We start from the raw sequence: 17,939 nt of genomic DNA, 5'->3' as shown, positions 1-17,939 counted from the left end.
AGCATAAATAAAATGAAAATCCCAAATGACAGACAAGCACAGGGCACTCTGACTGAAAAATATCTGAAAGGAGGACACTTTCCATCCAGATCCAAACTGCCAGAAAGCAGTCCACAAAGAACATTAAAGATTAGTGCAACGTGCCTCAGAAAGGGGACTTAATAGGGCACAAGTTCACAGCACTTCTCCACTTTGCACAATGCCGCTTTCCAGGACCCTGCATCAGATAAAGGATGCAGTGCTACCGCAGTTCTTTCTCTCAAGTAAACAGTTTAAAATGTGTGTTGTTGAAGGCAACCCAGCTTCCTCTGTGTTCATATCATTTTACAGAACTCCTGCCATCCTTCATTCCCTTATCCAGCTAAGTGCTCAGCAATAATGGACAAACAAAATCTAAACTAGCATTACCACTACCCTAGGGATAACAATGAATACGAGTTATGCAGTATGATCTGATAATAGCTGGCTTCAAGTGCTGGCAAAAAAACAAACAAACAAACAAACAAACAAACAAAAAAAACAAAAAACCAAAAAAACAAAAAACAAAAACAAAAACAAAAAAACCACAACCAAAAACCAAAAAAACCAAAACAAAACAAAACACCCAACCCTTATAAAGGGGATATATTAGAAACTTAGATTTTAAATTCTATGTGCACTGTGACACATTTTGGGAATTGCTCTTTCGGCTTTCAGGTAAAAATTAGGTGACATAAATAGGTTCTTCTGATATATGAAGTACATATAAATACTGCTCTGAAAAAAAGCTGTGCACAATCACAAAAGGATGAAGAGGAACCATCTTGTTTTACCAAAAGAAGCATTTTTACCCCTGGTTAACAGACCAGCCTACTTCATTAGGAAAAAAATGATCAGTTAATTACTAATCTCACTAACTCTTTATGGTTGCCATTATTCTGATGTCTTGAAATGCAGGCACAGGACCAGCATTACTCCAGTCCACAGGCTGGCCCAAGTAAAGGACATAAAGGTGCTTCCAAAGATTCTTGAGGAAATGACTATGGATTCCAGAGAAAGAAATCAGAGAGAGAGAGAGAGAGAGAGAGAGAGAGACAGCCAGACAGACAGACAGACATACAATTGGAGGAAATATTTCCAATTGAAATAGAGTATTTCAAGAACAAAGGGAGATGCACTGTCTCAAAGTAAAGATTTTCATCTTGTTGGCCAAGTGTTTTAAAGGCCATTTGAGCTCTTGGTGGCTTCAAATGATTCAAAAATACAACTGACTCTAAAATGGAAAATTTGTAAGAAAATAAAAACAAAAGGAAACCGTAATTTGATGGAAAACCTGATACTATAAAATTTAGACTTGTCCTTTTTCTTATTTTTTAAGTAGGCTTCACACCCAGCACAAAGCACAACATGGGACTTGAACTCACCACCCTGAGATCAAGACCTGAGCTGATATCAAGGGTCAGATACTTAACCGATTGAGCCATCCAGATGCCCCAGGACTTGTTAATTAAAAAAAAAAAAACCCAAAAAACAAAAAAAAAACAACAAAAAAAACATTTTAAGAAAATATTAAATCACTGTCAATTAGTGACTAATGAGCATATAATATTATCCTCCTTTCCCTCAGAATAAGATATTTTCTTACTTTTAAATTATAACATCTGAACTGTTGGTAGTTTAATATCCACTAATTTTGTTTAAAAAATATTGCTTCAAACCAGTATTCTGATCTTTTATACTGCTGACACAAAGCTCCAACATTTAAGGATAAATTGTTAACTTTTTAAAATTTAAATAATGCCAGTCAAAATGCTTTACTAAAGAATGAAAAATGAGGTTGTCAAATCATGGGGATCTATGGAAAGATGACAGAAGATAGTCTGGGCATGAACGTCCAGCATCTGCCAGTTTGAGGAAGAGCATTCATTCTGGAATGGCAATTGAGTGACTTCAATGCCTTAAACATAGCAAGTTATCATTAGAATTGCAGGTGATTAATGTATGGCTCTTATTTTACTATAGAATTCTTTTCATGTTCTCATCTATATGCTCAATGGCATAAGACTCCACATTTTGACAGGTGGAGGTCATCAGATTACATATTGTTTTGACTATCCTCCTGAAAGGCAATTAACATGCTGTTATGTTCAGAAATCCAGTATCCTCCTGCAGAGAACAAGGCAACAAGTTCTCATCCACAATTGTCACATGGCTTTGTACCATGGTCAGAGTCAAGCTGTGTTACAGAAGATACCCAGCCACAGAAGTTTTCCTAGGCTTTCAACTCTGAGTAGTCAGCCACTTGCCATTTAAATCCTTTTGCAGTTGGTGGCCCTGGAAGACATGCAGGTGCTCCAAACCCCTGACAGTCTGCCCCTTCATTGTAGGTTGTAGTTATTAGACTTCAAAGATCAACAGTTGAGGCTGACCTGGTGGAACACGAGGAATGACCTGAGTTGGGTTTGGATTTAGGTAGGATGTGGGCCATAGGTGTGGATAAAGCAGGAGAAGCTAAACTGGGGGCAGATGAGGTTAGAACTGGAAGGTTGGTCTGGTTTCACCAGAGCAGAAAAATTGGTTTACTTTGTTACTAATCAAAAGCAAGGGAGACTTCTCTGAAATTTGTTTGGGGGCTTGGAATCTAAAAGTTCTGTTTCTAGATGTAAGCATTTCTCCTAGCCTTAAATTAGATGTGTCGTGTTTTGTACGGAAATGAAACTAAATGGAATCTTTCATGGTTTAAATTTCTTTCCTCAAATAGGGATAAGCTGATGTTTTTATTGCTAAACATTTGAGAACTTAAAAGTTGAAAGATGTAACTATTTTTATATCATACTTTGGTGCATGAAATGCCTTTATATACAAACTTTCCCAAATTTTCTTTCCAGCTTAAGGTTCATGGTAGTTTTGATCCAAGAAAACCAGATGCCTTCGTGAGGACAGCTTCCTCATTTGAAGGCCATGAACATCACAAATTTCTTTCTTTTTTAAAAAAATAAATTAAGAGGAAATACCGGGATAGTTTGTTTGAGGAGGGGGTGTAAGAATCTTGGAAAAGGAATAATTTACTCAATGATCATTCCTATTCTTGGCTATTAAATGATGTATAGTTGGGTTTATAGTACAAAACCTGAGTAAAACAATTTGAGATTCCTAACCCTTTCCTAAAAAGGGTCTGGCGAAGTAAATATACCCATCTAATTATGTGTAAGAATTTGGCTCCATTTAAAACAATATTTGCTATTTTAATACACATTAAAGAAAATGTAACAATTACTATGAGTGTAAATACACCTTACATATACCACTGACCAGAGCCTCAAAAACCTTAGCTGAAAAGATGAAAATGAAAAAAAAAATAGGCTTGTTTTCTGAGCTAACTAGGTAGGCACTTCTAATCTATGTAACCTTTAAATTCAAATGCCTTATGTGTACTTTTTTGTTAAGCTATAGAATTTATATCTTTTACTAGTAAAGATATGTAAACTGTAACAATAAGAAGAAAAGCCGGTGATTCTGGGAAACTGGATGCATAAGATGTTATGTAACCAACCGGTTTCCAACCTTTAAATCAGACACTAGTCAAGGAAATAATAATAACCTTAGCCAATGGGAAAAACATCCAGCCAGATTTCTCCCAGCTGTGTTTCTCCCTTCTGTGGCCTTCAGTAACTTCAATGGAAGTTTAGTGTGTTTAGGGAGAAAGATGGCCAGAAGAATCAAAATTATTAAACCAAAAAGGTCAATCTTCAAATTAAGTCTTGGACCAGGCTCACTGCAAGAATAAGGTTGATCCCTTCCAATGTCCCAGTACTATAAGCAATATGGCTGACCAACCACAACTCAAATGGGGCTGATATCACAGGTTATTCTGCCAAAGGGGTGAGTGAAGGAAAAACAGTTGCTGGCTTTGAAATGTACAAATCAAGCTATTAGTGTTTCCTTAGCATTCCTTTTGATTTCCAACTTGAGCTTACAGTGACTGACTGCAAGAGATAGGAAAAAATCCTCTGAGAAGACAGGTCCTTGGATTCAATTCCATATAAACAGAGGGCCAAGGAATTTTGACAAAATTTTTGCTCACAAAAAGTTGACTTTGCCTTTGAAGTTCTTGTGTGTTCCATATTTAAAGTCAGACACCTTCATTCATCCAACAGTAGCACAAGGCCTTCAATAATATGATATAATGGCTTTATTTTTTTCAGATTAAAAAAGGTCTTTCATAAGGTCCCTCTCCATTCTGTTATAAAATCATCAGCTAATATGTTTTCAAGGATTTTCCAGGTAAATAACCTGTGTTACCTTCAACTTTCAGGTCTAGCTGGCCTGGTGTAATTTTTTTAATGGCCACAGAGGTACTAAGAGTGGTTTAAATCAATTCCTACTAAAAAAGAATGGAGTGCATGGCATTCCTACTAACACATTAAGGGAAAAGCTATTTAACTCACTTTTATCCGTAATATTTAAATAAAATGTGTTAATATTGTCCCTTATTTTCTTCCCAGTTAGTCACTTAGACCCAAGGAGATAAAATATTACAGTATTGGTCAACACATCAATGAAAATATTGACATAATTTCTCAATACCCCCAGTATTACTATAGTGTAATATAGGTTCTGAGAAACACCAGGATTGTGAGCTGCTCCTTCAAAAAGGGCTATTCCCACTAAACCCCACAGTGCTCATTAGCACATTAACGGCTTGAAGTCCTGAGGTTAGACAAAACAAAACCAAACCTGTTTAATGTTGTCTAATGCAGAGTTTCTCAAGCTAGCCTGAACACATCACTCCTTTTTCATGCAATTCCTAATGCCAAATAAACTTTGGGTCATGCATAGCTGTTTGTGTCTCTTTTTTCCTCTTAGCGCAATGACTGCCCCATAGTAGGAACTCAATAAAAGATTTTTGTCATGAATAAATGGTAAAACTCATGGTTGTACTCTCAGAGCTTATGGAGATTGTATTATGTAATCTTTTGAGACAAAGATCTCTGTTCTCTGTAGTAGCCTTTCCAATCAAGTTCATAAACAAAGAGTGTCATTTGCTCTGGACATTCAAATATAGTAAGTTAGTACGACATGGTGGTGGAAATAGAAGCATCTTCACAAATATGAGAATAAGCAAATACGCTTTAAAGAGCACAAATGTAATTACGAAGGCATTGCTTTATTGCCCTTGTCTCTATGAAGAATTTTCCATCATGACCCAGTGGGATTTAGCTCCTGGTTGTTTTACCTTTCATTAGCATCATTAGAAATCTTTCTCCACTGGTAGATTAGCATGTAAAGAGCATAAGTTCTTAAAAACACTTTGATGTCAAAGAAGGCTGAGATGCTGAAGTAGATAGTACCGAATTATGAGAGAACCCTTGCGGAGTAAATCTCATGACACAGGAGTCTGGGAACTTTGAGTCTGGTGAGAGTAAAACCAGTGATGGTCCAGAATATGACAAAGTGATTGCAGTGAGATATTTGGCCACAAAAAGATAAATAAATAAGTTGTGCTATGAATTCTTTACAGTGTTCTACAATTCAGGTATCACTTGTAAATTCTTTATTGCTATTAAAAATGGATGATTGGGAATAAAAATTTAAGATACTGCATGTACTAACAGACTGCTGGGATGATGAATGTAACAATCCTGAGCATTTATAAAGCAGACCGTCTGGTATTATATATGCATATCTCCATGACATGTTATAACACATGATAATTTATTAGGGAGCAAGCATTTTTAAAAATCGATTGTATATAAACACTCCCTGAGTCGAAAGTGCTGACAACTTCTGCCTCGAGGGGAACTCATTTCCCTCCTGTTTGGCCAGTAATTATTAAAACATCCCAATTATATATCCAAATTTTGGTTCAAAAACTGGCTGACCATGCCTGAAAAAGGAAAATGCAAAGTGAAAAATATCTCTCTTTCTCAGCTGGTATAAGTTGCCAATAAGTTAGTTGTATGCCATTCATGAGCTGATATTACTTGGATTAGTTTAACTTCTATAATTTCCAAAGACCAAGTATAGTGTTATTTTAGTCAGTGTTTGGCAATGCTAAAGAGCAGAAGCTGTAGATACGTCTGCTTGATAATCCAGGCCAGACTGCAACAAGGACAGATATGCTATTATTTGTGAAACACTCATGTAGAGCAATGAATTACATTTTGCTTTTTTTGCTTTCATATTCCTCCTTTTTAGACTGTGGACTTGTCCCATCCATTGGTAAACTGCTGACATCTTCCTTGATTGAAGGTGAATCTGGAGTAACTGTTCTTTTGGTAAATGCTGGAAAGGCAAGAGAAAAGACAAAAATAAACCTAAATGAATAAAATCCTTGGGCTGACAAAATTGTAAGTAATCATTGTATCTGATCTAGTTTTTTGTAAACTTTACAAGGACTAACAGACCTTCAGTGTAGGAATAAACGTAATAAGTTCACTGTATTTTGGAAAACATTTATTCATATGATTTAATTTGGGAAGGATCTGAAGAGTATCTGAGAATGGAAGATGTATGTTTGGTCAATATATAACAATACAAAGCACACACAGAATTTTGGAGGGAGAAATGTTAAGGGCCTTCTTTTCACAGAATCTTCTTTGTTACACAAACTGAGACTAGATCTGGAATCTAGGTTTACTGTTTTTCTACTACCTACTTACCTCCCTTCTGAGCTCCAGATAGGCATGTCCAACTCCTACGGGAAATCTGCCTGCCTCATTTCTAATCTCTGATACCTGCCATTCCTTCTTTTCTCCTTCTTAGGAAGTGATATACTCCTCCCCTCCAACCCTGGTTTCTCAAACCTTAGTTCCCTCCTTCCTTTGTCCTGTCTGCTCTCCCCAGCCAACTTAAGAGTAAATACTGAAGATTCTCCCTCCCAAATTCACCCTAGTTCTCAGGCTTCACACCATCTCCATTACTATCACCTCAGCCCAAGCCACCATTTTCTCTCTTCCCATTTTCACTGTATCCCCTTCCCCACACCACCACAACCAGAATTATCTTTCCAAAAGGTAAATCAGATTATGTCACTCTCCCACATAACCCATCACCTCCATCCTCCAACAGCCTCCCAGGAGACTTAGAATGAAATCCAAACATGGGACTGTGGCAAAAAGGCTCCGTGGAACTTTACCTTTCCTTTCTCTCTCCCCCAGACCCCCTTACTCAATGCTCCAACTCTCTAGAAGACCATGCCCCTTTTCTTCTCTGTGGCCTTCATATTTATTGCTCCCTCTCTCAGGAAAACTCTTCCCACCCAATTTCAGCTCAGCTGGTTCTTGCCACTCAGGCTCCAGCTCAGCTGTAACCTCCTCGAAAAGGACTCTCCTAATCACGGATCTAAAGCAGTCCTGTTTTCCAGGCGCTTTCCTCTCATTTTACCTTCACAGCACCAATCACCATTTTAAATTGTTTACTTGCCACCACCTGTTTCTTCTATGAGAGAGGTGACCACTTCTGTCTTGCTCACTACTGTATACCCCCCAAGCCAAACAGAGAGCCTCTTACATAACCTCTTAGTAAATATTATTTGAAGAAGTGAATATACTTATGGGATCTTTAAGAGACAGTCAACTGGCGATTTTCTGGCTGCTTTCTAGACAGCATCTACAGAGTACCCCGTACATCATTATAATCAGAAGTCAGTTATTTAAAAATATCTGACACCGGACTAGTTAGTGAAAAGATTGTCTCACCTACAAAAATCACCATCACATAAAATGAACCTATAAAATGGAGAGACAAAAAAGTTGTGCTTCCATGAAATAAATCTTTTAATGGACAAGAAACTTTTTTTTACCTTTATCAGTACCCCCACATTTAAAAAAAATGTTTACTTATTTATTTTGAGAGAGAGAGAGAGAGAGAGAGCATTCAAGCAGGGGAGGGGTAGAGACAGTGGGAGAGGGAGAATGCCAGGCAGGCTCCACACTCTCAGCACAGAGCTCGACGTGATGTGGGACTCCATCTCACAAACTGTGAGATCAACCTGAGCTAAAGTCGGTAGCTTAACAGACTGAGCCACCCAGGCACCCAGTAACCCCACATTGTTAATACCACAGATCTTTGGTATTTTATTCTGCAAGGCTGAGGACAGACTACATATGAGGCAGTTCACAGTTAGCCAGTGGATCCTGAAGTACAACACAGAAGTGAAAAGAGTGTGCTTTTCTTGCTGTAGATAAATTGTTTTTCATTGGAGGGACTTAAACTCCCACTAAAGGCATCTCAAAACGCAAACTGAGAATAATAACTTTTCTTTTCATAGCAATGTAAACTGAAGTAAGAAAGCGAGAGATAGTTCCTTTTAGCAACTTTCATTGATTTGCTTTTTTAAGAATATCAAGTTAAATTAATATGTAAGATTCACAACAAAATCCTGTAACATTCCCCCCCTCCCCCATGAAAAATCATAGTCCTTTCTTTTGGGGTTTGTTTATTTTAATAAACATTATTTATAACAGTTTTAGAATTCCAGAAAATTTGAAATCTGCATTTATTTTTAAAATTTAGTACCAACTCCACACACATTAGGCATTTTAATCTCAAAGGACTCGAGATTTCGAGAAATCATCAGATTACTATAGTCCTCCCTCAAATCCAGTCTAGTCCTGGCCCCAAGAGTAAGGGCCCTGTCTTGAGAGCTGTGTTCCTTTAGCCTAAAAGGAGCTATACATGGAGACTAGTGGTCAGTCACTACTTATAAAAAGTAAAAATGACAGTTTCAAAAGCTGGCATTATTAAGTCTCTCTTTCTAAGCCCCCACTGTCCTAGAGGCTGAAGGTAATGGAATCCAAGCCTTCTAAAAGAGTGTCCTGAACCACGGCCATCACTTGTAGCCAGCCAGGATAAATTTGGTAGTAATCATGGCTCTAAATAATGGATTTCTGTGTTCCTATTTCCAATGGTAATACAAACTTACAATTTATACATTTCTTCCCTTCTTCCTGGCAGAAGGAATCCACCTTTTCTTGAATTGACCTGAACTACACAAAGCTGACATAAATTACTACTTAAAACAAACTTTCATTAATGCTGGATCGTTTCAGAGACCACAAATTATGCAGTATTTTCCCATTTCCTTTGTTTTTTCCATGGTCAGTGATTCTATGCTTTAGTTTGGTCACAGTTTGACAGGGCACCTAAGTCAGCAGAACGAATGCCTTAGCATCTACGGCATAGACAAAAGGGCCTCATCCAGTACAAATCCCAACTTGAGTAAGAAGGAGCCTGTTCTGTGGGCTCATAAACTCATGTCTGCCTCAGCACCTACAGTTATTTACTCCTTACATCTCTATACAGGTCTAAACTGCTCTAAACTCCAACCCCCAGCTTTCATGTTCCATTTAGAAGTTAACAAGAAAATCGAATACTTGCTAGTCAGACATAAAAGCTGGGTGTTCTCAGTAGCATTTTATTTTTACAAGATGCCTTTTTAGCCAAAGTGTACATACACCTATCAAACAGCACCAAAGGGCCACACAGGAAGACAGTGGCCTCTTCCCTCCTCCCTCCCAATCCCACAATCCTGCACCCCAGAGTCAACCACAATCAACTCTTTTAGCTTTATTTTCTGTATTTACTTCAATTTTTGTAAGAAAAAGCAGCTTATATTGCTATTTTCTGATTTATCATTTTTAGACTTACTCACACCCATCCACTTCCCTTCACCCCATCCTCCTTATATAGTTACATTTGAACTTCTAGTTGTGTCAGTAGTATTTATAATATCATGACTACGTAAACATGGCTCACACAAACCTAATAAGTATACTATGACAATGTTTCTTTTCTTGCCCATTTTTCCCCCCTGGAGTTATTATTTGACCTATGTTTTTATTTATTTTTTTTTTTATTTGCTCTTTCTCTGAGACTATCATTAATTATTTCTAATTGCTCAATGAGATCTGCCATATGTCTTTCAGTAGTTTTTCTTCTAAGTGCTCAACTGAATCAAATAACCTAACAGTTTGTTTATTTCCTAAAGATTTTCCTGATGGAATCTTTCCTTTTTTCTATCAATCTGAGAGAACTGAACATGAGTGTCCAGATTAAAAGGGCCCACCCATCAAATAGCTAGAAAGGCAAATAAAGTAAGACCTGCAGGGAGGCAAATCATCACAAAACTCACTGCAGTTAAACAAGAGATCCTAAAAGGTCCCAGGGCTGGGGGTTGGGTGGTAGTGATGGTGGAGAAGATCGCTTCTGAGGAGTGGGGTCAAAAGAAAAAGACAATATTTTTCAACAGCAATTTAGATTTTGGAAGAGAATACTACAATGACTTCAGAAGGAAAGTCATTTTCAACCCAGAATTTTATAGCTAGCCAAAGTCTCGTCAAGGGTGAATAGAAGAAATCTATTTTCCGAAGTACAAAGAATGAAAGCAGTTACCTCCCTTTTCTTTCTTTGATGTGCTAACCACAAAAGAAAGAACTGAGACAAACAGAGGAAGGCATGTGTTCTGAGAAACTTGGGCATCAGCACAAGAAGAGGGTGAAGAAAAATCTCAGGATGACAGTTGGGTGGGCCTTTCTAACCTTCCTACTCCAGGCTGTTGTTTTCTCCTCTCAAGACCCTCATTAACCAGGTACTATTCTTCTGGAATGGATTTTCTAAATATCTTTTCTTTCCTACGGTCCCATTCTTTTTCTTCTATTTTCTTTGTGGTTTCAACTTTGTTTTCCACCTTTCTGGTTTTTCATATTTTAAATTTCTTTTTGAGTGGGGGGAGAGGGGCAGAGGGAGACAGAGAGAATCTCAAGCAGGCTCCATGCTCAGTGCAAAGCCCAACATGGGGCTTGATCCCACAACTCTGGCATTATGACCTAGCTGAAATCAAGAGTTAGATTCTCAACTGAGCCACCCAGGTGTTCCCATATTTTAAATTTCTGAGACCTCTTATATTGTGTTCCTTTTTCATAGCATCTTGTTCTTCTTTTTAATGGATGTAATATTTTCTATCTCTGAGGACATTAATGCTATTTTAAAAGACACATTCTGTTCTCTGTGTGATCAATTTATTATAGGCTCATTTTTCTCTTTGTTGGTCTTGAGATCTCTCCTCTTCAATTTTGGAGGTTTAAAAGGAGGTTAAAGAAAAATTATAGGACAATTTCTATAACTAAGCTGAAACTGTGCTATAAAAATGGAGAAGCATTCAGGGTGATCTAAAATAATACCACATTGTGAAACACACAGAAATTTCAAAGTTCATCACAAAAATAAATAAGAAGAACTATGATTTCTAGAAATAAATTCAATTCAACCACTGAAAGTTATTAACAATAAGGCACCTATGATTAAATTTTTAAAAGTATTCTTGAAACCATGCAGGTAGGAAGAGAGGAAAATCATAAAACAGGCTTGTCAAAAAGAGGAATAATAAAGCATAAAAGTATAAATTAATAAATTGGGGCGCCTGGGTGACTTGGCCGGTTAAGCGTCCGACTTCGGCTCAGGTCATGATCTCATGGTCTGTGAGTTCGAGCCCTGCGTCGGGCTCTGTGCTGACGGCTCAGAGCCTGGACCCTGTTTCAGATTCTGTGTCTCTCTCTCTGCCCCTCCCCTGTTCATGCTCTGTCTCTCTCTGTCTCAAAAATAAATAAATGTTTAAAAAACATAAATTAATAAATTAACTAAATAAGTTAACAATAAGTTAATGAAGAGGTTTACTTTTTAAGCTAAATTTTTCAGTCAGAATTTACAATAGAGACTATAATATGTATTTTCATATCCAAGTTATGTATTCAATGATATTTTTTCCCATTCTTATTTAACTTTACTTCCTTTTGAGCCAGTATATTTATATAAAACCTATGGCTTCCTGTGAGGAATATCTCACAGAGAAATGACCACCACTGGTCTTGAAATGCTACTGAGTAAAAAGCTGGATGTAGTTTCTTTCACTGCCTGTCATAATATTTAATAAAATCTAAAAATCTTGATGTTTTCCCACAAGGTCTCCCAACCACTACTTTCTAGGTGCCTTTCCATGGAGTCTTAGGAAAGTCATCATGGTGAAATTAAATAGCAGAATACTGACCTCTGTGCTCATATCATGGTGCTGATTTATCTCCAAGCTCCTGAATGTCTTAATGGGTGGGATACTATGATGTTTGCTGGTGCTTTGTCCCTACTCTCCTCTCCTCCATGTTTATGTACATGAAACAGACCTGAGGAAAATTTTCCATTTCTTTATATGAAACATAAAAAATTTGGCCTATGTGTATATCAGATTCTGAGGTGCTATAATCAACTTGGGATACAATCCATATTTTTTTATTAAAAATTTTTTAGTGTTTATTATTTTTTTTTGAGAGAGACAGAGAATGAGTAAGTGGGGGAGGGGCAGGGAGAGAGGGAGACACAAAATCTGAAGCAGGCTCCAGGCTCTGAGCTGTCAGCACAGAGCCCGATGCTGGTCTCAAAACCATGAACCGTGAGATCATGACCTGAGCTGAAGTTGGATGCTTAACCGACCGAGCCACCCAGGCGCCCCGAGATACAATCCATATTGGAGGGCAGCTGCCAGATTAGAACAGCAGGGATTTTATGCAGCTATATAAAATCACTTGGTAAAATGGTTAGGACAGGAAAGAGAAGATGCTCAGCCTCTGGAATAAAATAATAATGATATAATAAAAACCAAACCATTTATCAGAAACTGATAAATATCTATTCAATGAATGCATGAATATAAATCAGCAAAAATGAGAGTGATCACTTTTGGATCTGACCTACTTTTTTGTGGCTTATTTTGGTATTGTATTTTATAGCACCTGCATTTTTTAAATGACAGAGTTGTCAGATTTAATATACAAACTCTATGCCAGTGGTAAATTGAGGAGCTAAATGATTATCTAAATAAGAATCCATGAAATAACATTTGAGATCCAATAGTTTAGATAAAAGTGGACTTAAAAAAAAGAGTCATGGGGCGCCTGGGTGGCTCAGTCGGTTGGGCGTCCGACTTCGGCTCAGGTCACGATCTCGCGGTCCGCGAGTTCGAGCCCCGCGTCGGGCTCTGGGCTGATGGCTCAGAGCCTGGAGCCTGCTTCCGATTCTGTGTCTCCCTCTCTCTCTGGCCCTCCCCCGTTCATGCTGTGTCTCTCTCTGTCTCAAAAATAAATAAACGTTAAAAAAAAAAATTAAAAAAAAAAAAAAAAGAGTCATATACTCATTCATCTAATTAACTGAGCATTTACTATGTTCCAAGTACTATGTAGGGCACTGAGGAAACAGTGGTGAACAAAACAGACATCGCTCCTATCATGGAATTCACACTTTGATGAAGAGATTAATCACTAAACACAAAGTCACTCAGATAAAAAAAATAAATCAGAAGGGTTTTAAAGGAAAACTTTAATACATTATGGGCACTTTTAACAGACACCATACTTAAACCTGTAGGTTCCAAAGGCTTCTTTAAGGACATGACATACAAGCTGGGACTTGAAGAATAAGTATAGTAAGGAAAAAGAGGCAGAAATGGTGTGGATAGTATCCTGGGTCAACAGATTCACACCTTACTGACATTGATAACATTTTATACACATTTACAGGATATTCACAGAATGAAATCCAGCCAGTAACCAAATTAGTATCCTTATTCTTTGCACAAGATTATATATTTCTGATTAGTTCTATGAAAAGATTTACTACTTTTTGACGACTTGAATTTTATAATAATATTATCCAACTTCCTTTACCCACTCTTCCACAGTTACCAGAAACCACCACGTACAAATATGTGCTTAAGTAAAATTATTACTTTGGCGATTCATTGTAAGTTTTTCTGAAAAGTGCAAGGACTAAAAAGAAGGGATTCCATACACTTTTTAGTAAATTGGGTAATATAAATGTTACATGTATGATCCATAATAACAATTTCTTCAAACTCCTAACATGACTATTACTATCGTGTGCTTGCCTTACACTTTAATCTCTCCATGAGTTGCCTTTCCTTAAATCCAATTTAAAAACTGGTACAGGACTTCATTACTTACAATTCAAGTGTGAAAATCGTGGACTAGACAGGAAGTGACCGCGATCAGGCCAAGACGGGGAGTGGTCTAACCTACGAGCATGGGAACTCTCAGCAAAGATTCCGTCATCCTAAAACAAAGTCAGTTCAATGATTACAAAATGTAAGGATTGGGATTCATTTAAATATACCGAAAATGAAACTGAACGTCAATATACAAGCTATGTTACACAACAATTTAATTGTAAAAAAAATATGTGCATGTTAAAGAAAATATGAAAGCATTAAAAAAGAGACAGAAGGAAATCACCCATGGCTGTACCAGCATGACATATTTCTTTCCAGTCTTTTTTTCCTGTGGATAGGATTTATACATGTTCTAAAACTGTGTTCTTCATTTATTTACATTAATACTCTAAGCACTTTTGAAGTCTGTATATTATCCTAACCTTTAGCTTGTGTTACTCATTTACTATCGAGTGGATAAACTATGCTTTCCTCAGCTATTACTTTATTCGGCATTTAGGTGGTTTCCAATGTTTTACTCCTATAAATAACACTGTGAGAATATCTTTAAATATATAACCTTTTCTATGTTTAGGACTATTCCTTATGACAAATTCTTAGGTGGAAATACTGGGTCAATAAAAACAATTTGATGTTTTTAAATACACTTAGCTACACTGCATTCCATAATGATTACACTAATTCCCTTACTCATTCAACAAATATTTAATACATAAACTATGTGAATAGAGAATAAGGCCCTCTCCTCATGGACTGTATGAATGTGTCCTTGTACCCAAATCTTAGCTGAAAATGGGAATGAATTTTAACTTCAAGTAATTTATTAATTAGACTAAAAACAGATACTTTAATGTATTTTTTTATAATAGTGAAATTGCAATTGTTTTCTCTTGAATGTGTTCTAACCACTTACACGACACTTTGCTTTTTTCCTCCCCCCCCCTCATTCATTCATGCAACAATAATTTATTGGGTACTTAGTATGCACTGGTCAAAGAGCAACAAAATATTGAGGTATGCAGTTATGAAACCTTCAGGCTTGCAGAAGAGAAAGGTGCCAAATAAACTACACAGAATATAACATAATGAAGAATTATGGTGAGTACTGTAAGAAGAACAGGAAATAATTAAATTTAGATTAGAGGTCCAGAGGAGGCCTCCTTGGGAGGTGATATTTAAAGCAATATTTGAATGTTGAGTATGAGTCGGCCAGGCAGAAACTTATGAGTGGAGGATGAGGAAGTGGGAGGGAAGGGGCACAGGAGATGGTGGTCTGGGGCTGATGTACCAGCCTTGTGTGAAGGTGCAGAAGTGAGAAAGTTTAGTGTGTTTGAAGAATTGTATGAAGGCCCATGACTTCCACACAATGAACTGGGAGGGGGGGGAAGTGAATACAGTGATATCCAGAGGTGGGATCTGGATCTGGGATTTCTTTTTCTTAAGTACCATTACACAGCAATCAAAGGTTTAAAATCAAAGGTTTTAGATGTATATTTCTCAAAGATACTCTGGTCACCATGTGGAGAACAGATTGGAATGGCGTAAGTATTGAAATGGGAAGACCAGTGAAAACACTGTAATTGAGGATAACTGTGGGATCAAGGGCGAAGAAGGGATCATGAATGCTGCCAGAGTCTAGGTGGTCCACATAGATCCCTCAAAACATGGACCCACAGAATAGGGCCTCATGCCACAGGACTATTTGATGAATTAGTTATAATTTTCTGTATCAGGTACCAAGTTAACATTTTATTTGTCACATACGTATGTATGCAAATCCAAAAGAAAAGCCCAAACAAACGATTTTATATAGAATCGTAAAAGGCCCATTTATTCTGAGCTAAAAGCATGGACATAATCCTTAGATGATTCAAGATAATTAGCCTCATGTACCAAAAGGAAGTTTAGGTCTATTTCAGATCAAGGCCCTGAGGTTTTTTAACCAAGTGACTTATGGTTTTTACTAATTATGGGGATTTCATAAAAAACTAAAAATCATTCACTATAGGATCTCTGGAAAGAAAAGGATATACATTGTGTCCCCAGTGTATTTCAATAGCTACTTATATGAGCTGACACAGGACAACAGAGCTAGCTTATCACAGTTCAGACATGAAATACTTAAGGCCTGGGTGGAGCTGGAAGATGCACAAATGAAAAGGAGAGTTACGTTCTCAACCAGTGCTAGAAATCTCCATTTAATTATGGCTTCTATATGAAAAGCATGAAGGAGAAAAGCATAATAAATGGCTTCCCACTAACAGAGGCTTTGATCATTATGGGCCAATAAGAAAAAGAAAAAATAAGGGAAGCAAATGTACTTTTTGCCCATTGATACCTGGGCTGAAAAAGTGAGAGAAGAGGAGAGGAGTTGCAGGTTTGGGCGCCTTGCTGAATGAAACATAGTGCAAAGACAGCCTCAAGATGAGCCTACCAGAGGAAGGATAAAGCACTCAAAGACATTCAAATCCTTTTCATTCTTCCCAAAAGGCACTGTTTTAAATTTCTAAAACAAAAGCAACTAGCATCAAAGTGTGAGTTATATTTTTTCTATTTACAGAAAAAGAATAATTTACATTTCAATTATAAATAAACCAGCTTATTGACATATGACAATTAAAATATGTCACTGACATATTTCATTCTTAGCAAATTTGGAAAATACAGAAGAAATTGAGAAGAAAATAATGCAATAAATTTAAAAATAGCCTTTTAGCCTAATGTAAAGGTATGTTTTCTGGTTCTTCTTTATAAATACCTTTTTATATTGGGATTCTATATTTGTTGACAATTTTGTTTCCTAGTTTTTCATGTAACATTAGATACAGGAATTTCTTCTACCATTGTCATTATCATCATTATGGTTATAACATAGTCTATTTGAGTAATGTCCCATTGTTGGAAATGTGAGTCTGATTTCCGTTGTTTTTTTTTTTTTTTCCTATTATAATTTGATAAACATCTTGGTGAATAAAGCTTGGTCCACATTTTAAATTTATTAACATAGATTTCTAGAAGTAGAATTATGAGGTGACACATTTTAAGGGTGTTTTTTAATATCCATTTATTTATTTATTTAAAAAAAATTTTTTTAACCTTTATTTATTTTTGAGACAGAGGGAGACAGAGCATGAATGGGGGAGGGTCAGAGAGAGGGAGACACAGAATCTGAAACAGGCTCCAGGCTCTGAGCTGTCAGCACAGAGCCCGACGGGGGCTCGAACTCACGGACTGCGAGATCAGGACCTGAGCCGAAGTCGGACGCTTAACCGACTGAGCCACCCAGGCGCCCCTTTTAATATCCATTTAATCTAAGTCGTGAAATTTATTGTCAGTATGCTAATTTTCCTAATATTTCCTAAATGCCCTCTTAGTGTCTATGGGAGTTCTAGTAATATCCCTCATTCAGTCTTAATATTGGCATTTGTGCCTTTTCTTTTTCCTAATTGAGCTGGGTAGAGGTTTTTAAAATTTTTTGATCTTTTCAAAAAATCCTGTTTAATTTTCATGCCCCTCCCTCATTTTTCTGCTATTTCATTGATTTCTGCTCTTTATTATTCCCTTCCTTTTAATTTAGGTTTGTTATTTGTTTTCTAGTTTCATAAAGTGGAAACATGGACTATTGATTTGAGACTTTTCTTCTTTGCAACATACACATTTAATGTCATAATTTTCTCTCCAAGCAGTATTTTAACTGAGTCCTACAAATCTTGATAAATTGTACTTTTATTTTTATAGAGTTAAAATATTTCCTCATTTTCCTTTTGATCCCCCAATGGTTATTTAGAAATATGTTGTTCATTTTTCCTCTAGGAATTTTCCAGATATCTTCCTGTTATTGATTTCTAGCTTCATACCATTGTGGTTAGATGACCATACTTCACATAATTCCAATCATTTTAAATTTATTGAGAATTGTTTTATTGCTCAGAATAGTCGATTTTGG

At 36.8% G+C, this 17,939-nt stretch overlaps 1 protein-coding gene and 1 long non-coding RNA gene across 14 annotated transcripts in view; one reads left to right on the top strand and one right to left on the bottom strand.

Moving 5' to 3' along the window:
* The window catches only part of LOC147579801 (uncharacterized), a 33,145-nt gene extending 26,808 nt beyond the window's left edge, over positions 1-6,337 (top strand). For 4 of the 5 annotated variants that reach the window (XR_015252130.1, XR_015252132.1, XR_015252128.1 and 1 more), the window contains one exon: positions 6,178-6,337. This is a non-coding gene — a long non-coding RNA (uncharacterized LOC147579801). Of the gene's footprint in view, positions 1-4,184; positions 4,264-6,177 lie in introns of all 5 variants that reach the window. The other variant, XR_015252131.1, reaches the window with a different exon arrangement.
* CEP128 (centrosomal protein 128) overlaps positions 1-17,939 on the bottom strand; it is a 397,276-nt gene that overhangs the window by 1,654 nt on the left and 377,683 nt on the right. For 6 of the 9 annotated variants that reach the window (XM_086709100.1, XM_086709103.1, XM_086709099.1 and 3 more), the window contains 2 exons: positions 13,989-14,097; positions 6,141-6,264 (listed from right to left, as the gene is read on the bottom strand). In XM_086709100.1, the coding sequence (XP_086565226.1) occupies positions 6,141-6,264; positions 13,989-14,097 (233 nt within the window). Of the gene's footprint in view, positions 1-5,125; positions 6,265-9,816; positions 12,156-13,988; positions 14,098-17,939 lie in introns of those variants that run through there. The other 3 variants (XM_086709104.1, XM_086709106.1, XM_086709105.1) reach the window with 2 other exon arrangements.

The sequence above is a fragment of the Puma concolor genome, chromosome B3 (genome assembly GCF_028749965.1).
Source record: "Puma concolor isolate L17-30 chromosome B3, mPumCon1.1.hap2, whole genome shotgun sequence".
NCBI classification, from domain to species: domain Eukaryota; kingdom Metazoa; phylum Chordata; class Mammalia; order Carnivora; family Felidae; genus Puma; species Puma concolor.
Note: the sequence above shows the minus strand (reverse complement) of the source record. Positions and strands in the feature narration are given on the sequence as shown.